Source organism: Rhinoderma darwinii, chromosome 7, assembly GCF_050947455.1.
Source record: "Rhinoderma darwinii isolate aRhiDar2 chromosome 7, aRhiDar2.hap1, whole genome shotgun sequence".
NCBI classification, from domain to species: Eukaryota; Metazoa; Chordata; class Amphibia; order Anura; family Rhinodermatidae; genus Rhinoderma; species Rhinoderma darwinii.
Genome location: NC_134693.1, coordinates 122,988,863 through 123,014,657, shown reverse-complemented (window position 1 = coordinate 123,014,657; position 25,795 = coordinate 122,988,863). Strand labels below are relative to the sequence as shown.

The following is a 25,795-nucleotide window of genomic DNA, read 5'->3' as shown; positions in this document are numbered from 1 at the left end:
ACAGGAGGCCATCTTTGTGTAGTAGCATGATCACGAGTGTGCACATCCGGAGTAGTCACCACTGCCTGCTGCGAAGTAGCTCCCAACATTTATTTGGGTATTGTCTAGCAAACTGTGGATGTGCAGAGTATTTTTTATGGAGTGTGAAGGAATCACTAAGGAAGGGTTCCCACGTAGCGTAAACGCTGCGGAGTTCCCGCAACAGAATTGTGCGTGGAAATTTAGTAAATCCCATGCCCACGCTACAGAAAAAAACGCAGTGTAAACGTTAATAAATTGACCTGCGGTGCAGAATTTAATTCCACAGCATGTCAATTTATGCTGCAGTTTTCCCGATTGAATTTAATGGGCATACAAAACCTGTAACAGATAACCAAGGGTTGCGACTTTTGCGGCGTAATTGCAGCGATTACGCCTCAAGAATCGCAACTCCGGAAAAAAATAAATAAAATAAGACACACACTTACCCAGAACGCCCCAGTCATTCCTGCCGTCCGGCCTCCTGGGATGACGTTGCATCCCATGTGATTGCTGCAGCCAATCACAGGCTGCAGCATCATCGTAGGAGGCGGGAGCAGACGTCAAAGGAGGGAGGGGGTAAGTATGAGCACTTTATTACGCAGCAGAAATTCCATCCGAAAAACCGCACCACAATGTAGCACATCCGCGGCGTATCCGACCTGTGGGAACCCGGCGTAAGGCCCTGCTCACACAGTTTTTTTGCAGGCAGATTTTGACCTGCCTGCAAATTCTTGCCGGGATAATCACAGCGTTTTTCAGCCACGGCCATTGAGCGCCGTGGGCAATAAAAAAACTGCGTAAAAACGCCTTTTCTGCCTCCCATTGATTTCAATAGGTGGTCAGAGGCGGAACCGCGGCAAGAAAGAGAATGCCACTTTTTTTTATCACGAGCGGCTAAAAATCACCGTGGAAGTAAAACTCCTGCACCTCCCATTGAAATTAATGGGAGTCAACTTTGGCCTTTTTTTTTTACGATTATTCCAATGCAGTTACTGCGTAAAAAACCCTCAAGATAAACTGGGCCTAAAAGTTCACACAACGTTTGGTGCTGATTTCAACACGTCATCCGTGTCAGAATCAGCAACAAAAAACACCCCAAAGTCGATTTCAATGGGAGGCAGAGGTTTTTTTCCTCCCAGGTGGCTTTTGACCACTTGTGGGAAAAACAAACAAAAAAAAAAAAAACAGCATGTGCTTACTTGAAGCTGCTTCTGCCACTGACCTTCCATTGAAATCAAAGGGAAGCAAAAAAATAAAAAATAAATGCGCCGCTCACTTGAAGTGTTTTTGGCGCGGTTTTTGTATTTGATTTATTTAAAATCATAACACCTAACAAAAACCATGGCAAAAAAAAACCGTGAAAAAACACTGGCATTTCAAAATCTGCCTCGAAAAAACACTGAAGGATTTTGGAGGCAGATTTTTTGTGCCTTGCAAAAACCATTGTGTGAACTGACCCTAATATCAACGAGGAACGGATATCACTATTGTACCGCAGCGACAATTTAGTACTACATGCCGACCATCTGAACGGCTGTGCGTGTAACGGACACTTAAGTTCAGCAGTGTCACGGCTCAGAGGGGCGGTCCCAAGCGATAGACATCCAAATGTCCTAACAACGCATATAGACAGGGGTCGTAATCATGAGACCGTCTCTTTAACCCGTTAGTGACCGACCCATCGTGTTTCTACGTCGGTCACTAACGGGCCTTATTCCGATGCCATAGACTTTTTATGTCGCGGCATCGGAATAAGTAAACAGAGCAGGGAACTGTCAGATCTCCCTGCTCTGAGCTGCTAGAGGCAGCTGAGGGCTGGGAGCCTCCCTGCTCTGCCGTGTGAGATCGATATTAGTATCGATCTCACACGTTTAACACCTCATATGCGGTGCTCAATAGCGAGCACCGCATCTGAATGGTTTTGGAGAGAGGGAGGGAGCTCCCTCTCTCCCCCACCGACACCCGGCGATACGATCGCCGAGTGTCTGTGTCTCTAATGGCAGCCGGGGGTCTAATAAAGGCCCCCAGGTCTGCCTGGAGTGAATGCCTGCTAGATCATGCCGCAGGCATGACCTAGCAGATGCCTGTCCGTGTTAAACGGACAGGCAGTAATACACTGCAATACAAAAGTATTGCAGTGTATTATAAATGCGATCGCAGAATCGCATATTATAGTCCCCTAATGGGACTAGTAAAAAAGTGAAAAAAAAGTTTAATAAAGTTAATTTAAAAAAAAAATGTGAAAAAAATGAAAAACCCAGCTTTTCCCCTTACAAAATGCTTTACTATTAAAAAAACAAAATAAAGTTAAAAAGTTACACATATTTGGTATCGCCGCGTCCGTAACGACCCCGACTATAAATCTATAACATTATTTAACCCGCACGGTGAACGCCGTAAAAAAATTAATAAAAAACTATGGAAAAATTGTTTTCTGTGAATCCTGACTTTAAAAAAATGTAATAAAAAGTGATCAAAAAGTCGCATCTACTCCAAAATGGTACCAATAAAAACTACAAGTCTTCCCGCAAAAAAAAAAGCCCTCATACAACCGCATCGGCGAAAAAATAAAAACGTTACAGCTCTTCAAATATGGAGACACAAAAACAAATCATTTAGAAAAAAAAAGCGTTTTTACTGTGTAAAAGTAGTAAAACATACAAAAACTATACAAATTTGGTATCGTAGCAATCGTAACAACCCGCTGAATGAAGTTATTGTGTTATTTATGCCACACGGTAAACGGCGTAGATTTAGGACGCAAAAAAGAGTGGCGAAATTTCAGATTTTTTCTATTCCCCCCCCAATAAAAAGTTAATCAATAAATAATCTGTCCCCCAAAATGGTGCTATTAAAAAATACAACTTGTCCCGCAAAAAACAAGACCTTATACAGCTATGTCGACGCTAAAATAAGACGGTTATAGCTCTTGGAATGCGACGATTGAAAAACGTAAAAAATAGCTTGGTCATTAAGGTCCAAAATAGGCTGGTCATTAAGGGGTTAATGATGTCATATCATGTGACTGCTGCAGACAAATGAGAAGCCATTATGCAGAACACATCAATGCACCAGAAAGAAAACCCTGAAACGGCGGGGACAGATGAAGGGCGACTGGAACAGAATTTTTAACGTATATTACAAAGTTACATAGCACCGCAATAAACTGGTATAGCAGATATATCACTATATTATGTCCCCATCTATCAGCAGGAGAGCTCCACGGGTCGGACACTACAGTCCGCTCACCAGACAGCACCTACATTCACAATCCACACATACAATTGGTTTTTACAATAAGATTTTCTGTGCCGAGCTCGAGAATTGCATCCTGAGGTCTCGATCGAATACACAACCAGCACTGCTGACAGTGAAACTCAACGTCTTCATAGATTACCTTAAACTGAGGTTTTTCAGTATTCATCAGCGCCACGTCACTAAATAACCTAAAAGAAAAAAAAAACATTCATGCAAAACTGCTTAAGTGTATTTCCAGCATCTGGCGAGTTTGTTACATACAGAGACTGATGGGATGTAATTTGGTTCTACACAGTCAGTGATAAAAATACATCTTTGGACTCATTTTGATTATCATTGACCCTTACAAACCACCATACAGCAGATTTTATCACAATCTGTAATACCCTTAATAGCCTGCAGGTGGCGACATTTCCCATAATGTAAACACACGTAGACAATGATTGAATAATTTAGGCTTCGTTCACATCTGCGTCAGGGTCCTGTTCTGACGTTTCGTCTGCGCTTCCCGTCAGAACGGAACCCTGACTAAAACAAACGGAAACCATAGGTTCCCGTTTGCATCACCATTGGTTTCAATGGTGACGGATCCGGTGAAAATGGTTTCAGTTTGTCTCCGTTGTGCAAGGGTTGCGCCGTTTTGACGGAATCAATACCGTAGTCGACTGCGCTATTCATTCCGTGAACGAAGCCTTCAGCTCTATTTACATCTGCGTTGGCCCTTCCGGTTGTAACACATCTGTCAAATTTAATGGAAATGGATGCCAAGCTGAAATAAACGGAAGGCACCCTTTCAGTTGTCTTGATAGATCTGTCTTTTGACAGATCTGTTAGGCTATGTTCACACCTGTGCTGATCATTCCGTTGGTCTGCTCCATCAGAGGAGAAGAACAAGGGAATAACCTGAAGCGCCAGTTCCGTTGCACCACAGGCACCCGACGGAACCCATTGACTTTACTGGGTTCCATTGGGGTGTCCGTGGCATTACCAGAAACAATAGCGCAGTATGCTGCGCTATTGTTTCCAGTACTCTCGACCGGTTCTGTGACTGACACCCCAACGCAGATGTGAACGAGGCTTTAATTTGTTTCCTTTTTTGGATGTAGCAAAAAACGGATCCGTTAAACTGAATACATAACGGATACACTCAGAAGACATTCCGTTTGTATCTGGTATCTATTGACTTAAATGATAAAAAAACAAAAACTGCAAGCTCCTTTCTGTCATTTTGGATGGAAAAAAATAGTGCAGCAGACTAGGCTATTGTTGCCTGCAAAAATATGTAAACCTGACGGAACGGAGCCGGACTGAGCACAACTGAAGCTGAAAAAACAAAACATTGAAAGCAATAGGTACTATGATGGAAACGTTTTTTTTCTTCCGTTTTTCTGTTTCTATGACGGAACACTATAACGGAAGCCACAACGCATGTGAACAAGCCTGATCTGTAGTCAGGATAAACGTAATTTAACAGTACGACAAAAGTCGAAAACCAATAGAAAATGCCTATGAAATATATAGATGGAGGACATGATGATGAAGAGACTCACGGCATCTGAAGGAGCTGGGACACGGAAGGCATGGCAGATTTAGAGGCGTCGCACGACAGGATGGACTCCAGAACAGACACTGAAAAAGAAGCCAGACATTCTATATTTAAAAAAAAACTGATGAAGTGATCCAATGATGTTCAACAATAAAACATGAAAAAGTCCACAGGTTATAAATACTTCTATAAACCTCCTGTATAGCTTTCCTAAAAAACAGCGACATCACTCTCAAAATTGTCACAACGTGCACGTAGAACAAAAAACGCCCAACATGGTCTGCAAACTGTTCGGATATCCAACAAAAATGATAATCCCATATAAAAAAAAAAAATCTAACGAAATTTCGATTTTAATTTGGATTATGGAGTTCAATGGGAGCTGTATGCAGTAAGTGCCCTCTAGTGGTGGGTGCAGGTGGACAGAATTTTAAAATTGAACTCTATAGCTATGCAGAGGATTTGGATCTCTGTTATAGTAAAATGTGGTCAGTATTGAAGGCTGTGGATACCTTTGCAATTCTTTTTTTTTTGTTGCAATAAACGTATTAAAAAATAAATAAAATGCACTGTCACTTATGCAGCTTCTATACATCACATTACATAGAAGCTGCAGAAGGCCGTCCTGCTGGGCAGACAGCGGCTTCTGAGCGATTTCCTAAGTTCATTTCTGGTCAATTCAAAGTGGATCCGGTTTGAGTTGATCAGATCGGAGCTTTCATACGCCAGTTACAGTATGAAGCTCGCAGTAATAACGAGCGACTCATTTATTAAGAGGCGCACATCTCTGAATAAATTTGTTGCATCTTTTGCAGTCTGTGCACCTGGAAGTGAAATCTGCTGTAAATAATAGTAAATTTGTTAGCCCGGATGGCCCTGCTCTCTATTGGCAGAGAACTGGCGTAAAGACTTTCATAAATACCCCCCCTATTGTGTTTGCCATAAAGACAGAGTGAAACGTCACAAATGAAAGGGGCATTCTTACCTCAGACATTTATGGCATAGTCTCCCTAGCCTGCTTTGCGGTTTCCGCAACGCCCATTGAAATGTAATGGAGAGAACAGCGCACACCCCTGCATTCATTTTCTGCCTGGATGGGCCGGTTATCTCACCAGGTGAGGGACCCCCGTTCTCCAAATAGGTGCGGGTCCCACCACTGATCCACGCCTATCAGACTTGCCATAAAATGTCAGAATTGGAAATACCCCTTTAAATGCATCTGTAGACCCTACTCCCACCACCTTCATATACCATTTACTCTCTGAGGCTACCAACAAAGAATTGGCATTGTGACTCTATGAAGGTGTAAACTTCCAGGTGTATGAGACACCAAATGATAGAAATATATCAGGTTGAAGAATGAATAGAACCGGGGTGGTAGCCATAGCCTAAAGATGAAGAGGTTATTATATAAATCACTGTAAACCTTCCCTGCTGGATCTGCTGAAGAATTGCCGACTCCACACAGCGTCAGCGAGTAAAAGTCTGAATATTAGGCAAGGAATTCCACATCTCCCTGTTTGATGAACTTCGCGCCATGTGCCCTATAACGGGCCGGCGTCTGACATTAAAGTAAGATCTTATGACATCACCTGAGTATATTACATAGAACCTACAATAAGAAATCCTCCAGACATATGCGGAGGGCCCTTTTATATTATATATAGCGAAAAAGAAACAAAAAAAGGAGAGACAAGACGTATAATACCCCAAAAATAAATTTTTGAAAAAGTTAATAGCAAAGTTTATTATACATAGAAATCTGTTAAAAACGATCCGATATAAAACAAAAGATACTGAACATATTTTTACGTATCACAAACCTTGCTATTAACTCTTTCAATAAGACAGTTTTGGGTATTATACTTCTGGTCTTTTGTTTTATTTTTGGTTATATTATTAGTTTTGCCATCAGACCCTGATCTATAGAGAGATGTTATCAGACCTGTAGCAGGGCACATGCTTTGCTCTGGCACTAGGAAGTTTCACAATTCTAACGGCAATATATTATATTACTCACGGTCATTTCCTCCCCAGAGAATGTGTCAGATCCAAAAACACCCACATTTATTATTTTTTTAATTATTTGATGTTGCTGTGCCAACAAGTTTTCCCGTAAGTGATTACCTCCGACACGGACTAAGCAGCACAGTAAACCGGTCACTACACCGTGAGGCCCCATGCACACGACCGTAAAACCGCGGACCGTACCACGGTCTTCGGTTTTACGGACCCATTCGGTTCTATTGGTTGCGGACACCTTTCCGTAGTGCTACGGATGGGTATCTGTGGAGAACCGTGTCAGGAATGATGGAGCAGGTCCTATTTTTCGGGCCGTGCTCCTTTACTTTGTATGGGAGCACGGCCTGAAAATGTGGGCGGCCGTCAGTGCCCGCAATCATGGGCTGTGATTACGGGCACGGTCGTGTGTATGGGGCCTGAAGCAGCTGTTCTGTGGGCTGGCATTGCCCGAGAGGACATGCAGTGAACTAGTACAAAAGTAAAAGGGCTCCAGTATATTCATGTTCGCTCCGCTCCCTGTATGTCATGAATATTATTCTTTGCAGAAAATGTACATGTTCACGTGGATTTCCTTTTTGATGTAGTGTGAATTGTTCCACTGGGCATATCCCAGGCCTCAAACAATGGGCTAAAAGTCTACAAGTAAAAGGGAGGCCACTCTGACAATCCTTTCTTAAAGGGATGTACTGATAATAACATTTAGTGTCAATCACAGGATTATCAATGTGGATCTGGATGACCGAACGTCCAATGAGGTTCATAATAAAATAGGGCACCGATTTTAACCCGGTCACGGTCAAGGATGTATGTAATACATCAAGACTCAAACGCTCGCCGCAACTAGAATTTAAAGACTAGAGCTTCAATTTTGGTATCACATTAAATCCCAGGATAACAGGGCTAAAGTTCTAGCTGTAATATTTGGGGGAACAGCGCTCAGGGAGCAGGATTCAGCTTGACGCCCTGGTTCGGTATGTCTATAGAACAGGGGGGGAAAGCTGTAAGTGACAGCAGGAAGATCACAGCTTGTTCCAGTCCCCCCCCCCCTGCTGTACAGCCTCCAATAACCCCAGGGGGGCAAAAACTTTTCTTCATGTTTCCACCCCCTTACAGGTGAGAATATGAGATCTCGGATTATCACACTTAGGGGCGGGGGTTGGCTTTTTTTTTCAATATATATTTAGGAGGTGTTGTGTTGTGCGTCTCAGGCTCTGCTGGGGTCAGGCTTTTACCAGCAAACATGATTTGTTTTTATAATTTTATACAAAACATTATACTGTGATGCAAAATTGCATGAAGGTGCCAATGAGTGCAAGTGCTGGTGGCTTTTCCCAATATTCTAGGTGTCTACTTTCAAAAAATATATGGATTAGGGGTAAAATATGAGATTTATATTTTAGAATTCAGGTTTCAATGGTGTATGCCAAAAGTGTGGAAATTGCCCCAGGGTTAATGAAGATATGACCGTGCAGAGACCCCAAGATGTTTCTCCATTCAAAACAATCCCAGGATCTCTTAGTTATGCCTACTGGTAGAGTTGCACTAATGTGATCCTTATGACAGGTCATTAAAGTCTACCAGACACAGCCCATAGACAGGAGTGGTGGTGTTTTTGAGGGGGGGGAAAAAAAAAAAAAAAAGCAGTCCTGTATTTCTAATCTTCTATAACCCCTTTATTAAATAAGTTATCCCATGAATAATTTTCATACCAAAAGTCCTAAAATGCTGTTAGAGGCTATGTAAACCTTTTAAAGCTAATTTTTTTTTAAATAAAAGGGTCAATCGGTGCGTTTTGAGCAACTTTCTAATTAGCTTTTATTAAAAATTATTTGAACTTTTTGAGATACAGCTGCTTTGTGTCCTGTATACAGAGCAGCTGTATCTCACGCTGAATCCAGTACCCGTCAGGTACGTGGGACTGACAGGTTCGGTGTCAGCGGGTCCTGTATGTCTCGGACACAAAGGATCCACCTGTTATCCGTCACATCTAAGTCCATAACTTCGCTGTTATCGATTACAGGTAGATCCTGCGTGTCAGAGACAGGCAGGACCCGCCGACACTGCACCCGTCAGTTCCGCGATACAGCTGCTCTGTATACAGGACACAAAGCAGCTGTCTCTCAAAAAGTTAAAATCATTTTTTAATAAAAAATAATTATAAAGTTGCACAAAACGCACCGATTGACCTTTTACATTCATACACATTCATTGGATTGGTCTAGACAATACTCACCCACTGACATGGACGGAGCAGGAGGAAACGTATCTACAGGTATAGAATCAGGAGGTCGGCCATATGTCATCTCGTAGAGTAAGTGGCCGAAGCAGTGCACATCAATACTTTCCAAAGTCTGCAAAGTTAGGAGCACATTATCAAAGATCAGATGAATGGGAAACATGGTTCTTAGACTTAGAGGCCCAATACATAGGGGGTGCAGAGGTAGCAGTCGCACCCAGGCCCTGGAGCCTGTGGAAGCCCAAAAGCCCCTCAGCCACATTAGAAGACACCAGTATTATAAATAATATAGGATAGGTGAGGGCCCTGTTAGATTTTGCATGGGGCCCAGGAGCTTCAAGTTACACCTCTGACTGGTGCCTACTTATGTGACAGAGGGACCTTCAGGCACCAGGTGTGACTTCTCCTGCTGCTCCCCTATGGCTACTAACCGGTCTACAAGTCTTAGGCCTCATTTACACGGCCGTCTGCGGTCACTGATATATGTACCGTATGTCGGAAGTATTTTCCGGACGGCCACAGTTCAGGGTGCCAAGCTCCAAGCACCATAGTTTTCTATGATGCGGAGTCCCTGCCCCCCGCGAGAAAACTGGCCCATAATACAATCATGTTTTCAGTACGGGACAGCATTCCTGCAGGGAGGCAGGGACTCCTAGCATCGTACATAACTATGATGCTAGGAGCTTGGCACCCTGAACTGTGGTCGGTCCGTTAAATACTGCCGACACCCCGTCTGTATATCATCGACCGGACACGGCTGTCTGAAGGCCTAAGAGGAATCACAAGATTGTTTATTAACTTACATTGATTTTTCTGAACTGTGTAAAATAGGATCTGTAGAAGGACGGCAGTCCAAGCAGGGAATTCTCTAGGTCCATCAGCCGACACGTCTCTCCTTCAAGCATAACGTTGGAAGCATGAAGATGACCATAGGGAAAACCCCGATCATGTAAAAACTTCAGTACCTGGAGGGGGATATGAAAAAAAGTGACATTCATATATGAGAGAAGTTCTAAAAAAATACAGGACGACTGACAAGAGATCCGGAGTGCCTGGACATTCATAGAACTGCAACTTCCATGCTGGCAGCAAAATCTACACGTACTCGAAGCCTTAAACTGGCGGCCGATGTGATTTAAGTCTTTTACTCCACCACTTATGCAGCCAGGCAGCTCTTACGCCACTTATCTTGGAGGAAACAGGATTGGACAGAAAAAAAAACAACCTATCCATTACATTTTACTTTAAAAAGAAGGTAAACATCCAGCAATAAATAACTACGGCCTATGATAGGACTAAAGCTGTTGTATAGCGAGATTGAACCTACCATGTAACTCTACTTTTTAGTGACGCTTATCTCTTCTTTGCCTCGGTGCTGATTGCTGGGTTGCTCTTTACTCCTACCCCATTAGCATACAGCTCTGGGGTTGTACAGAATTAGAAAAACATGGCTGCTTTCTGCCAAAAAAAAAGCGCCACACCGGTCTATGGGTTGGGTCTGGTTTGCAGCTCAGCCTATCGAAGTGAATGGGGCCGGCCTGCAATACCACACACTTACCTGTGAACAGGCGTGAAACCGTTTTTCCTAATGGAAGTCTAAGATACTCTTAAATCCACTTTCTGACTCCATCACAGACTCAGGTTGCTAATCTGTCCCTCCTCATACTTTACACTGCAGCACTGATATTTTAAAACTAAACCAATAGTGGGAAAAGGAAGATTATCAGGCAACTTGCTACATGAATACTGAGGCAAATAAGTCTCGGGAGTTTCCTGGAGATTCACTTTAACCTCACAACTTTGCAGTTGTATAGAAATATAAAAACGGAACTCCAGCGGCTATTTAACCAGATCTCTAAAGACAGCATTTTGATGAGAGAGAAGTAAATAATGATAGAATAACTAGGTGTATATACAGAACCATTCTAGAAAAAGACCGGCGATCTCAGAAGGAACAGACGTGCAACGTCCCCGGAGAGGAACCTCTATATATAGATCTATTTGTCTGCCGTGCTCCGTGTCAACAACCAGCGCAAAACCCAATAAAAACGCAGCTGGAGTTTGTAGTTTATTTAATGTCCTATTAGCGGCGATTCATACAGAAATACATAATTCCGTGTTTGGATTGGAAACATGATGGCGTTTTTCTAGACATAACAATACCTCTAAAATCTGTCTCCCAAACGTCTTGATTTGGTGCAGCTCCAGCCCTTGGATTTTTCTGGGATTACAGTATTTCTTCAGAAAGGGATCTTTAGGTTTGGCCTAGAAGAGAAAAAAAAAACAAAAACAATCACCCGACTGAGAACGAAAAGAGGCTAAAAATAAACCAGGAAACGCAGATACAAAAAAAACAAAAACCTGATGATTTAGTAGCCACCTCATACAGTCAGAGGCCTGATCATTCAAATGAATGGAAAACGGAGGACAATGTAAGAGTAACGGAGGCAACAACATCGGCTCCGTCTGTCCGGCTTTCCACAAACCCTCAAAGGCCTATGAATTGGTATTGTTATATAATAATAGGACTTTATACACCGTTCACGGCATGTGGATAGCGGACAACTCCTACAGGCAATGTAACGGCCGCCTTTACTAGCCGTCTTCCAGCATCTGTTTCCTATGTGGGAGACCAAGATAACACGGAAATAGCTGAATAGATTATTAATATACCTCATATTAATACAAGGACAACTGGGACTTTTATAGAAGTCATTATTATTGGGGAGAATTGTTCTCCAGAGCTGCTGCTTATAGCAACCAGATAACAGCGCTCACTTTTTGGCCTCCTGCACACGGGAAGGAAATGCTGCAGAATTTTCAACCGGACTTTCTGTGCAGCAAGTGGATGAGATTTGATCAAATCTCATCCATACGCTGCGGGAAAAATGCACAGAAAGCACGTGCGGTAATTGATCTGCGGTGCAGATTCTGTATCTGCAGCATGTCAATTTATCTTGCGTAAATGAAGTGAAATTTCCGTGTAATACCACTTTTCACCTGCAGTGGCCACTGCAGGTGAAAGGTATAGCTGCCCACAGCTTTCCCTCGTCGGACCAACGGCAATCCACTGATCGCCAGCAGGTCCTCTATTAGAGAAGGGGTTGTCCAGAAAATGTTTTATTAGGCGTAAAGTTTTTCATAGATAACTGGAAATAGGCAACAACCCGTCAGTTCATTCTCATATATATGTTACCTTGTAGATCAGATCCTTTAAGGTTCCCTTTTCGTTAAACGGCCTGATAACAAGGGCGGACGACTCGCTGGCTGTGGTAAACATGACGCGGTAGATGTACGGGTGCTGCCATAATGACAAAATGTATGTAGTTTATTAATACGTAAAAGAGATCAGAATGCGCCTGATCGTAACCACGTAAAAATGGCCACTGCAGACACAGGAACAAATGCACTGGTAGGTTCAACATTAGAAAACACTGTAGTCACAGAGAAATTCCTCTTGGTAAAATATCTATATTTCTTATGATATTTTTCAGGCTGCATACACGAGTGATGTTCTAAATATTCATTGATGCCAGTGAAGTGCGACTGCCCAGAGCCCGGAAACACCAAACTGGGGAATTATGTCATGGAAAGCTACAAGGTCCTGTATTAATGAGGCAAAGTCATTATTTATGGCTCCATAAAAAACTACCCTAATATACAAATGATGTAGTAATTTCCAGCTGTGCCCAAGACTTAAAGGGACACTACACCTAACATCTATAACCATAACTTTTGTGATGCCCAAATGTTCTAAAAGTCACATTGTGGGTGTATTTAGTATCTTAGAAGCAACTGTAAAGCTAAACATTAGTGTGGAATTTTTGCAGAAAAACCATATAGTGGACCCACAGGTCCCTGATGCAAAAAAGTAGGGACTTTGTGCAATTGTATAGGGTACGTGCATGCTGCAATGTCAAGTGCATGGATCTTAAAGCCAATTACTATTACAATTGCAACATCTACATCGATCGATCAAGGCGCAGGATCATGGTAGTGGAAGAAAAGCTGGGAATGAATCTATACTCACAGTCCACGATGGCAGCAGTTTTATCGCACACTGAAAGTCTTTATCCTGCAGGTATTTATCAGGGCCCAAATCTGCCTAAAATACAAAGGGAAAAATCACATGTGGTTAGTTCCGGATTGCTCTCAGTACTGGGGCTATGTACTGATATCATGTATAAAATTAGTAGACACGTCTTGCGTAACCATTGCTTCCGAGTGAACTTAGGACTCATTCAGACAAGCGTGTTCTGCGTCCTGTCCGTTGGAGTAACAGCACACGGACCCATGCAAGTCAAAAGGGCTATTCAGACCAGCGTGATTTTTCACACAGCGTGTGCGCGTTGCGTGAAACACACCGCATATCCTATTTTGGTCCGTTTTTGCAGACCTCGTCGCCTATCGAAGTCTATGGCTGCGTGAAAAACACGGACTGCCCACGGACGACATCCGTGAGCTGTCCGTGTTTCACGCATCAGTTGCTAAAAAGATGCAGGGAAATTTAATTATTGTTTTGGGTCTACACTTTCTATGCAGATCTGTGTCTCAATGGTTAAAAACCCTGTATAATCTGATCCGGACGTCATGTGTTACTCCTTTCAATCTACCCAGTTTCTCTTGATAAAATACGTATGGTAGATTAGCAAAAAGTAGGTGACAGATGGAAGACAGTATGGGCCCTATTACACCGGCCAGTTATCAGGCAAACGAGCGTTCACAGAACGCTAGTTTCTGTTAATTGCCCTGCGTTAAACAGGGCAACGATAAGCCAATGAATGAGCAAAATCTCGCTCATCAGCGGATTGTGTCGTTTTAAATACCAAAAATATTATCGTTCTCGGCAGCACATCTCCCTGTGTAACCTTTCTCGTCGATAGGCGCTCGTTAAAAGGACCTTATGACTGTAGGATCAGACTACACAGGGTTTGTTTGTAGTCTATTACCACGGTGATGCATAGGTCTGCATAGGAGTAGTAGACACAAAACGATTACTTTATTTTTTTATTTAATTGGAACAAAATAACTCAACAAAAAACAAATGGTTGTGACGGTGTACATAGACTTCAACCCCTTAATGACCGCAGATTAGCCTTTTCACGGCGGTCATTAATGGGCTTTATTCTACAGCGCCGCTATTCCACGGCGCTGCTGTAGAATAAAGTAAACAGAGCAGGGAGCTGTCAAATCTCCCTGCTCTCAGCTGCCAGACGTAGCTGAGGGCTGGGGGCGTCCCTGCTCTGCCGGGTGAGATCGATATTAGTATCGATCTCACCCGTTTAACCCCTCAGATGCGGTGCTCAATAGCGAGCACCGCATCTGAGTGGTTTTGGAGAGAGGGAGGGAGCTCCCTCTCATCCCACCGACACCCGGCGATACGATCGCCGAGTGTCTGTGTCTCCGATGGCAGCCGGGGGCCTAATAAAGGCCCCCAGGTCTGCCTGTAATGAATGCCTGCTAAACGGACAGGCAGTAATACACTGCAATACAGAAGTATTGCAGTGTATTATAATGAGGATCGCATTGTGAAGTCCCCTAGTGGGACTAGTATAAAAGTAAAAAAAAGTTGAATAAAGTTAATTAAAAAAAAAATGTGAAAAAAAAATAAATGAAAAACCCACCTTTTCCCCTTACAAACTGCTTTACTATTAAAAAAAAACACAATAAAGCAAAAAAGTTACACATATTTGGTATCGCCGCGTCCGTAACGACCCGACTATAAATCGATTACATTATTTAACCCGCACTGTGAACGCCGTAAAAAATAAAATAAAAAACTATGGAAGAATTGCTGTTTTCTGTTAATCCTGACTTTAAAAAAATTTGATAAAAAGTGATCAAAAAGTCGCATCTTCTCCAAAATGGTACCAATAAAAACTACAAGACCTGTCGCAAAAAACAAGACCTTATACAGCTATGTCGACGCAAAAATAAAAAAGTTATAGCTCTTCGAATGTGACAATGGAAAAATTTAGAAAATGGCTTGGTCATTAGGGCCCAGAATGCCAGCAGGGGGAAGGGGTTAAATAAGGACGAAGCAAAGCAAGAACAAAAACTTAGCTTAGAGTGGCATTTGCAGCGTTCTTCACCCCCATTTCCTCTGTTTTAAGGGTGTGGTAGTGTTACAGCTTTGTGGTGCACCAAACGTGAACCTGAGCAGCGTCTGGCAGAATTAGCAGAGCTCCCCTGGACCTAGCTGCATGGGTTAATATTTTACAGGCAGTATCAAGAAGAGACACTGAGGTCTGACAGTCCAGCTCACGTTCTGTTGACCAGAGGGATCCATCAATCTCAGAAAAGAGGGCAATGGGTTTGTTAGAAAAGTAGAATACCTGACCTAATGACACACTTCGTAAATATACATCACTGTCACCCATAGCAGCTTCAATTAATCTCCATAGTAAAATAAAGCAGATGAATGATGCCGTTACCCAGCTTAAGACGAGATGTTCTTTTGGCTGATTTTTACACTTCATTAGGAAATATCTTTTCCGCAGTCTCCAACCTACAGAGGAGGAATAACAGACAAGTGACAATGCATTCACCTAATGCCTCGTTCACGTCTGCGTCAGGGTCCCGTTCTGACGTTCCGTCTGAGCTTCCCGTCAGGACGGGACGTTGACTGAAACCACAGGTTTCCGTTTGCATCACCATTGATTTCAAAGGCGACGAATCCAGAGCCAATAATTTCCGTTTGTCTCGGTTTTGCAAGGGTTCTATTGATTCCGTCAAACCCTTGCACGACTGAGACAAACGGAAACCATTGGCATCGGATCTGTCAGCATTTAAATCAATGGTGATGCAAACGGAAACCTAAGGTTTGTTTCAGTCAGGGGTCCCGTTCCGATGGGAAGCTCCGACGGAGGGTCAGAACGGGAGCCTGGCGCAGACGTGAACGAAGCCTAAGCGAGCAACTCCAAGTCGCTGCTGATGCTACTTATAACCTATATTAAACTCACCGATGTCTTTCAAGGGCTCAACCACCTCAAATTTGGGCTCCGATCGGAAAAACATTGAGACGTGCTGCAAGGCAATTTCTGCAGGAAAAGTGGTAGAAGTGTGAGGGAAAGCCAATGGAGCAGGAGTCACATTATTAAAAAACATTCTGCATGAAAGATACCGTTGTCCTTAATATCAAGGACTAGTAGAAACTATTATACAAAAAAAAAATTAAACAAATTTAACAAATATTGATATACGGTGTGATTGTTATTTTAGATGGACATTCTACTATATTAACAGGATCCTATTTTTGATAAATAGTTGGGATTTATTACAGGAGGTCTCTTAATTTTTGTAATCGAGGCTCTGTTCACATCTCAATGGGATCTGCCGGGTGCCACTGAGGTGTCCGCCGTTTTAACAGGAAAAATAGCGCTGTATGCAAATTTTAAGGAATGGAGACCCAACCCAGATGTGAATATACTCGAAGGCTCCGTTCCGACGTAACGGAGCCCTAGTGCAGATGTGAACGAAGCCTTAACTGTATGTTTTGGGTATTGTCTCACACCCTATATGAGAACCATCTGTCTTGTTATCTCTTGTTATCACCGTGCTCTATGGAATGGTTTGGCAAATGACAAATAAATGTTGATAATGAAAACAAGATATTTCAGCTCGTGAAAGGGATTGTGTGCGGAGCAGAGGCAGCTGCATCGTCTGTCATTGTTCCTCTAGTATTCCCATAGCACTGTGTGGGGAGGAACAAACATGTCCTTCATATAGTGAGCAGCTGAAATCCAGGTGTTCTCCGGCACTAACTGCAAATACAAAACTATTCATGGTAAATGTACTGCGTCCAACCACAATACAAAAACCGCGTCTGTAAATCGGGACGATCCCAGTGCACATAGTAATAACCTGTATGTCAATGTCAGAACATGCGGATTATACAGAATCACGCCACACTGCTGCTCTGCCCTCCTTCACTTCAGCTAGAGCGGCTCTTATGTTGCCCATATACTCACCATAGCTATGTACACCACTGCCAGACATCTCTCGTGTCATAGTGTGTGCTGAAATCCAACATGCCTTATCTTTCTATGCCCACGACATCTGCCGATGGGGGAGGTTCGAGAGACCCCTTTCACATTAGATAGTAGTCGGGTTCTGTTAACTTTCATCTAATATCTGGGCACTCTTAAAGAGTCTCTGTCACCAGATTATAAATGCCCTATCTCCTACATAATCTGATCGGCGCTGGAATGTAGATTACAACAGTGGTTTTATTTTGAAAAACGATCATTTTTGAGTAAGTTATGAGCAATTTTAGATTTCGTTTCTTAAAGACCAACTGGGCGTGTTTTTACTTTTTAGAATACAGAATTTACAGATTCAATGGGAATAATCGGTTTGTGGATTCCGACATGGTTTTGCAGCGGAATACGCCGCGGAAACTGCAACAAGTAGCGACACGTCACTTTTTTTATTTTATTTTCAGAAAGGGGGTTTGCAATACCACCCGCTAAAAATTTCGCCAAAAAAGGGGCGGTTTCCCATTAATATCAATGAGAGTCCCGTTACCAACAGAATTTACGCCGATTCCGACGCGGGAAAACTCTTCGGGATCAGCGTAAAAATTCGGTGGTGTGAACGAGGCACAAGAATGTAAAAATGGCCATACACTTGATCAATTGTCTGACCGCTATTCCTCCCGACTCCTCCAAACACACTCAACTCAGGCGAGAACGCACGTGTTTTAAACAGGGAGAAGAGAGAAAGCTTATCTATTTGCAAACACAAAAATTAGTTATGTTGAAATTCAACATGCCCTGGTCTTCCCTGATTCTGCAGTCGGGGGGAGAGCCGGGACACCACCATGCACATTAGATGGTCGTCTAGTCCCCCCGAAATAGTTGGGTTCGGCTGACATACACCTAGCGTATATGGCCAGCCTAACCACTTACATTGAAGAAAACACAGTTCCAAGTACTGTCAGTTACATATTAAATTAAAAAAAAAGAATCCATATAGATCCAATTGAGAAGGATAGTCCGAGTACAGCTACGAGATAACAGAAGTACTTCTATATGTACCAATTAGTTGGTCAGGATCAAAACCATTTCTTATAGAATGCATAAGGGCGTCACTGGGGTCCTGGGTCCGAATCCTACAAATGACAACATCTGCATGGCGTTTGTATGTTCTCCGCGCCAGATATTCCGTGTTACCGATATCGGCCTCATAAAACTGGCACTACTGTGTGTCTCTGAGATAGGGAGATTAATTTATGGGCCCCTTTGGGGACCTACTACCTGCACCTCTGTCTAGAGTAGGGGCAGGGACTGATGTATATGTGAACAGTTTCTGCACAGCAGAGTGGAATACGTTGGCGCGTTATAAGCAAGAGGAAAAACGACGCATTTATAGAGAGTAGCAGATCGATCTTTTCAGTATATAAAGGTGGTGTTACTGATCAGTTTGTACTTTGACCACATACCCGTGTAATTTGCAGAATAGTTGCCGGGGTCAAGGAATTTCTTGACGGCTTCATAGCTGCTAAGGATATGATTGGAGGTGATGTAGTTCAGATAATTCTGAAGTCCTTTCTGTCTCTCAGCAATGAATTCCCGATCCATGTTTCTGATTAGTTTCTTGGGAGGCAGCGGTAGACTTAAACCGGAGATCTGCAAAAAAAAAATAAAAGCAAACAAAAAAGCAGTTCATAAGTTCTAAAAACCAAACCTAGAAAAACAAACATAGAAGGTTGTGTAACCAGATTAACCTGGATCACGAGGCAATGTTTGTTGACGGATATAATGGGCTTTTGCTGAGCAGGCATAATGTTCCCAATACATTCTCTTGGTTTGTTCCAAATAATTTGTGCAAATTTTCTGTACAGAGGATGTGTCCGCTGGTATATATGATGCCTCTTAGCACTAGTGTATCTGCCTTACCCAACCCCCTCACTCAATGACTCACAGCCTTTCCTGAATGTACGCTCAGCTGACAAGTCCGATTTAAAGGGATTGTCCAGTTTAGAAAATCCATTTTCATACACCCTATTAGGGAAATCTGAGTTAATAGAGGGGGGTCTCCTATTCAGGATCCTCATCTCTTGGCCAGAGTAGAGAGCGGGTTACAAGGAGCATCTCTTGCTGTGGAGGACCTGTTCTGTCCTTTATTATTAATATGAATGAGCACTGTGTAATGCTTACTTTGCCCTGCGGTGGCGCTGCAGGGAAATTGATCACGTATTGCCAGGTTTCCCCATAGAAAACAGCTGATCGCTGGGGGTTACAGCAAGGGGACACTTTGTGAACAGCTTATTGTCGTGGGACCCTTCTAACAAGTAGGGATTGTCTATAGCGGAGAACCCATTTAAGACCTCATGTCAGTATTACAGATACATAACATAGTTCTCAAATAGAATTCAATGTGTGACCATGTAATATATGGTCGTGGTGGGTCCTCCAGAGTAAGAGCCACTCTTTGCAGTGGCTCTGTTCTCGTTAACAGAGGGAGCTTTGAGTGAGGGACTCCCTTTTATAATGCCCATAGGACCTGTTAGCTCTCCTTAAGTGTAGGTTTTGGTAAATACATTAATATCCCATAGAATAACAATTCTGGAGCATCTTTTCTTAGATCTCTGCATTGTGCCGTTCCTCCGTTATTCCTCCTCGAAATGTACGAATAAAATTGGTAATTGGGTGATACCATTCCCCTCGTCAATCAGGTGTGTCCCTATACACTCAGGCCTCATGCACACAGCCCTCATGCACACAGCCATGCTTGTAATCACGGTCCGCGATTACGGCCGTGGCCGGCCGCGGACAGCCACCCGCATTTTCGGCCCATGCTCCCGGAGCATGGTCCGTAAAAAGCAAAAGTTAGGACGTGTTTTATCTTTTGCGGAGGCTTTCTACGGCCCGGACACCTTCCCGCAAATATACGGGAAGGTGTCCATGGTCGATAGAAGTGAATTGGTCCGTAATTGCGTACCGCAATCACGGACAAATTCTACGGTTGTGTGCATGGGGCCTAATACTGTCCAATCAGTGCAGACAGTTTCAGGCTGTGTAGCGACACACTACATTGACACTCCATTGACAAGGAGAATGGTAATGCCCAGATGTCAATCCATGCATTTCCGAGAGAATCGTCACTATGCAGAGTTCTAAGAAAATATGCTCCAGATTTGTCATTTCATAGGAAATATAAGTATTTAATAGATCAGACATGGCAGGAGAGCGGAGAGCTCCTCTTTAAGTGCAGTCATAATCTCAATTTCCTGGTTTTTAACGGGGATGGTTTTAATTAGGAAGACGAATACTACAACAAAGCGACTTTGATATAAAAGGTGTCAATACAGTATTAAACATTTATGCACATCGGATTTCGTCGAGTCACAATGTAATCAAACGACAGCGCTGGGAATAAAGAGTCTTTTGATCAGCGAGGGAATAAAGCGTGGACAGAAAATTGATCTCATACACATAACAAATGACTGTTTGATTTTTATCATGAAACCATCTGAAGCCCGAGCCCCGTGATTGAGACATAACAGCCGTTTCCAGGCTAGATTTCTAAAAAAAAAAAAAAATGATAGTCATGCACCAATCAGATGAAAGCGCTCTTGGACTTTAATGAGCGTCAGCGAGAACGGCTTCCAAAGGAGCAGAAGAGACGCCTGTCTGCAGGCTGAAGGATAAGATTGCAGGGACAAACCTTAAAATAAACCGTCCCATCTGACACAAAAACATCCTGTTCTCCACCAGCCTGATTCTATAACCTGAACATGTAGCGCGATCACACGTCCTGCTTTTACGCATTGATTTCCTAACCATCTGTCCCAAAAATCCAATTTGCGCACATTAAGCGGAGAAAAGCCCGGGCGCTCTAATGAAGAGGATATGAAGCCGGGACTGCCAGTTTACGTGCTAGATCAAAGCAATGGAAATGATCAGTTCTGACAAGTGACTGAAAATCCAATTACACCTGGAACGAGGCACATTAGAGAGCGAAAACGGCAGTAAACGAGATGGCGAGCTACGAGTGCAGAACGAGGGTCTTTAAGTGAAGCGTTCTCAGCTGTGTCACCTTCACACGGCTCGGCACGGTCTCCGCTGCAATGTCAGCACAGTCCAAATTGGGGTAATTTTGCAAATCGCTGAATATAAAAACGGAAAGTGCTGCTTTTCTATATGGGCGCTGGATGCAAGCAGCATTTCATCCTAAAAGTTTGATTTAAAATGTCTGCGTGGCAATTACGACCAGCAGCCACTACAGTGTCTTTATGGTTATGCCACCCATATATTCTATATAAAAATGCAAATTTATTTTCCATACAAACGGATCGTCCCCACATCCACTGTTATGTACATGTGTCAGTCTTACCTGCAGTTTTAGCATTCTATTCAAGAACCGGGAAGATTAGGATGACGCGTTATGAATGTGAATAGAATCGGTATTTCCCCTATTAAATGACTAGGTTTATCATCATCAATATATACAAGAATCCATAAGCACTCAAAGAAAACCCTTTAATACAACATGAAGCATAGTTTACCTGCAGGCTGTTGTTGAGCATGTCAAAGTCACTATATCTTCTAACTATCTGCAAGACAGAACACAAATCATACAGCAAACCTTAAAGAAGAACTCCGGCAAAATGAAAAAAAACGTCTTGAAAGCGAATCTGCCAGCAGTTTTAAAGCCTCAAAATAGCTGACAGTCCTTTATAGACGAGGGGGGGGGGGGGGGGGGGGCATTGTTTTAATATCGATGTTTAATTGGTCGCCACGTTTGCAAGTGCGACTCCAATCAGGAGACCGCTAGAGTAGAGGGGCAGGGCTGGTAGCGTTCAGTGAGGAAAGTAAAGGAACACTTGCACATTAAAGGGTAACTAAACTTCTGTCACTATGACATGTCAGAAGTTGTGATGGGTGAGGGTCGAAGCATTGAAACCCCCACCGATCGCTAAAACGAAGTGGTAGAAGCGCTCAGGTGAGTGCTGAGCCGCTTGGTTTCTGATCGTCTTTTCTCGGAAAGCCGATATAGCGGTGTACGGGCCCGTAGGCTTTCTATTGAGTCCGTACACCGTTACATTGGCTTTCAGAGAAAAGACGATCAGAAACCAAGCGGCTCAGCACTCACCTGAGCGCTTCTACTGCTTGATTTTAGTGATCGGAGGGGGTCCCAGTGCTCGGACCCTCACAGACCAAAACTTCTGACATGTCACTATGACATGTCAGAAGTTTTCTGAAAGTCTAGTTACCCTTAGGGTCAGCTCACACAGAGTTTTTTGCGGGCAGACAATTCTGCCTGGAAAAATCAGCTCCGTTTTTTTTTTTTTTTAAGTGGTTTTGTACCACATGCGTTTTTTTGGTTCTTTTTTGAGCCATTTTTGTTCACAAGGTAAAGGAAAAAACGGCGAGCGTTTTTTGCCAAGGACCACGTCACAAAACGGCTGCGGCTATTCACGGCGTTTTTATCCGTCTCCCATTGATTTTAATGAGGTTTTTGAGGCGGAAAACGCCTCAAAGAAGGTCAAGCAGCTTTTTTTTTTTATCGTGAGCGGACAAAAAACGCTCAGGAAAAAAACACCTCTGGGAGGAGATTTGGTGCCCACCTCAGTGACATGTGTGACCGCAGCGTCGGGGGAATTAAACACCGATTTCTCGGCCATGCTGCCTATTAGGTATAAAAAGTACTGAATATTAATCCCCCCCCCCCCCCTCTTAGCTGCGACGCTGCATCTGCACGAGAAGGTAGAATTTGTATCTAATGGATATCATATGTGCGATGGTCTCGGTATACTTTCTGGGTTCATATACAACAGCAAGAAACTAGAAAGTGTTAAATGTACCTCAGTAATCCTAAGAAACTGTTCTATGTTGACATAACGGCAGCACGCACTTGCTGTAGATTTGCCGCCTTCGTGCTGTGAATCTCATGGCAAGGCATATGAAGAATGTAAGAGCCGCTACTTTTTCTCCTGGATACGCAACGTTCTAACGGGTTCTAATATTAATGGTGTGTTCTTAGCCGCAGTCGCTTTGTGACTATAGGACGTGCTCGCAATGTACAAGATGCTGCTGACAAGTGTAAATAAAGACATGAATTACCTGCCAGCTGTTCTCCATGGATATGCCTCGCTGGACACGTGTGATGTATTCCTGTGGAACAAAAAGAGCAGAATTGAGTAACGCACCGTAATTATCCCCAAAACGACATTGTCCAGAGCAGAGTGAGTACATAATGTGAAAAAAAGAACAGCAGACAGTGATGGCCGAGCTGGTTTAAAATAATATAGGTTTCCCATGCAAATGAAAATTATAAGAATGCCCATGAGGGTAGGAAAATCATGTAATATTGAGGATAGATTCACACTGCTGTTTTTCACATCCGAGGTGCATCCGTGCGCAGCGCTGCGGGACGCGATGTCACGCATCCCCCATAGATGAGAGTCTATGGAGGGATGCGTGATGCGTGGATAGGACATGTCCTATTTTCTCATGGACCCTTCACACGGTCCGTTGAAACGGCCGTGTGAATGGGCACACTGAATTATATAGGTCCGTGTGGCGGCCGTTGTTTCAACAGCCGCCACACGGACGTTTAACACGTTCGTGTGAATAAGGTCTTAAAGGGGTTGTCCACTAATGAACTGATTACCTATCCAACGGACAGGTCATCAGTATATCATCGTCACGGGTCCGACACCCGGACCCGCGCAGTTAAGCCGCTCCAGCTATCTACGGGCACCGGATGTTATGGCCCATTATGCGATGTACGGAGACTAAAGCAGTTGGCTCCGTACATAGCAAAGCGTCCGTGCTGCCGAACTGCAGCTCTGCTCCTATTCACTTGAACAGTACTGCAGCTCAGCCGCTATTCAGTGGCCGGAGCCAACTGCTTCCGGCATGTACGTCCTGTGCTCGGAGGCAACCGGAGCAGCTTAACGGTGCGGGGGTCCGGGTGTCGGACGCCCACAGATCATGTACTAATGACCTATCCGGTCATCAGTTGTCCAGTAGTGGACACCCCCTTGAATGGCATTATTAGGACTAGTTGACACCTATACACTTTTACTGCCACTTCCCTACAAAACAGGAAAGATTCCATAAAAAGGACCTGTCACCACTCCTGACATTTGCATAAAGTGACAGCTGGTTGTCAAAGGGGTGCGTCCCTATACAGTCTCACTCAGTCAGCAGTGATTTGGACAGTGTCATGAAGGGACACCCCCCCAGCTGCTAACACCCAGTTGTCAATTTATTCATTCTTTTCTAGGAGGAATAACTGAGGAACGGCACAACAGAGTTCTAAGAAAATAGGTTATAGAATTTTTATTTCATGAAGAATACAATTATTTACTAAAACAGACATGTCAAAAGAGGCAACAGCTCCTATTTAAAGGGGTTGTCCAGGACCCGGGAAAATTATTTTATTTTTTTTCCTCTACAGAAACAGCGCCACTCTCGTCCACTTGCTGTCTGGTATTGCGGCTCATTCCTATTCAAGTGAATGGAGCAGAGCTGCAATAACAGGGAGTCCATGGACAAGACAACCCTTTTAAATTTGTGTATGCCATTTTCCTACAGACTAGTCACATAAATATGCACCTATAAAACTAACTGCACCCCAAGTAGCTGCAGCCCCCCAAGTTTTAGCTTGGGGTCCACATTGGGTTACAATGTACATTACAAAACTTCATAACACATTATAAGGATTTCTAAGTAAAATGTCCAGCGCCTATTAATTTCGGACGTCTAATATGCAGTAATAAAGCGGGCAAATCCTGTAGACTGTCCGCTAATTGTAGCCCCCACAAAAACAGTTCTTCAGACTCAATGCACACGATGCGTATTACGTGCGGTTTTGCATTGCGGATATGCGTGCGGCAAATCCGCAGCGTAATACAATACCAGCATAGTCAATGAGTTTCCAGGAAATCTCCTGAAGACGCTGCCGTATTTTTCGGGACGGAAATGGACCTATGGTGCGTATTTTAGAATCCGCAGCATGTCAATTTATCTTGCGTTTCCACTTGCGAATTGTACCTGCCTAGTGTGGTGGAAAATCGCAGCATAAAAACGGAACAAAAAAAACGCATCAAAATGTAGAAACCACACTGAAAAACGAAAAAAAAAAACGATGATTAGGTGCGGTTTTTAGCTGCATATCACTGGGGTTTTGGTGCGTATTTTCCGCAGCAAAATATGCAACGTATGTATGTAGCCCAATGCTGATCTGGTACGTAAAAACACCCCAAATTGTTTGTGTGTTTACACGTAGAATGCCCTTTGGGTTAGAGAACAAAGCGGCTCAATCTCGTTCTTCAGCTTCAGTTCTCAAATGCTTAGAACACAGAATGTTCTTAAGCTGCAAAAAAGAAGTTACTGAATTCCAGCATGCAAATCTCGTAAGAATGCAAAAACCAGCCACAGTATTTTCATAATGCACCAAGGACGTCCAAGTTCAACACAAAGTTTCACTGAGGTATCCGGATCACGGCATTCACTGAGTACGAGATGTTAGCGTCTACAGGGCTGCTCTATGGCAGGAGTACAGGAAGGGAAATTGCTTTTATAGGCTTCATAGTCGACTGCGCTATTCCTTCCATCAAAACGACGGAACCCTTGCACAACGGAGACAAATAGAAACCACTGGCACCGGATCCATCACCATTGAAATCAATGGTGATGGAAACACAAACCTTTGGTTTCCGTTTGTGTCAGTCAGGGCCCCGTTCCGACAGAAACCTC

At 43.3% G+C, this 25,795-nt stretch overlaps 1 protein-coding gene across 3 annotated transcripts in view; it reads right to left on the bottom strand.

Annotated features, from left to right (window-relative positions):
• PXK (PX domain containing serine/threonine kinase like) overlaps positions 1 to 25,795 on the bottom strand; it is a 62,867-nt gene that overhangs the window by 19,742 nt on the left and 17,330 nt on the right. For all 3 annotated transcript variants that reach the window (XM_075833945.1, XM_075833946.1, XM_075833947.1), the window contains exons 2-13: positions 23,153 to 23,203; positions 21,595 to 21,642; positions 18,526 to 18,712; positions 16,046 to 16,123; positions 15,518 to 15,591; positions 13,114 to 13,188; positions 12,280 to 12,384; positions 11,247 to 11,348; positions 9,887 to 10,048; positions 9,081 to 9,198; positions 4,830 to 4,908; positions 3,419 to 3,467 (exon numbers count right to left, since the gene is read on the bottom strand). In XM_075833945.1, the coding sequence (XP_075690060.1) occupies positions 3,419 to 3,467; positions 4,830 to 4,908; positions 9,081 to 9,198; positions 9,887 to 10,048; positions 11,247 to 11,348; positions 12,280 to 12,384; positions 13,114 to 13,188; positions 15,518 to 15,591; positions 16,046 to 16,123; positions 18,526 to 18,712; positions 21,595 to 21,642; positions 23,153 to 23,203 (1,128 nt within the window). The remainder of the gene's footprint in view (positions 1 to 3,418; positions 3,468 to 4,829; positions 4,909 to 9,080; positions 9,199 to 9,886; positions 10,049 to 11,246; positions 11,349 to 12,279; positions 12,385 to 13,113; positions 13,189 to 15,517; positions 15,592 to 16,045; positions 16,124 to 18,525; positions 18,713 to 21,594; positions 21,643 to 23,152; positions 23,204 to 25,795) is intronic.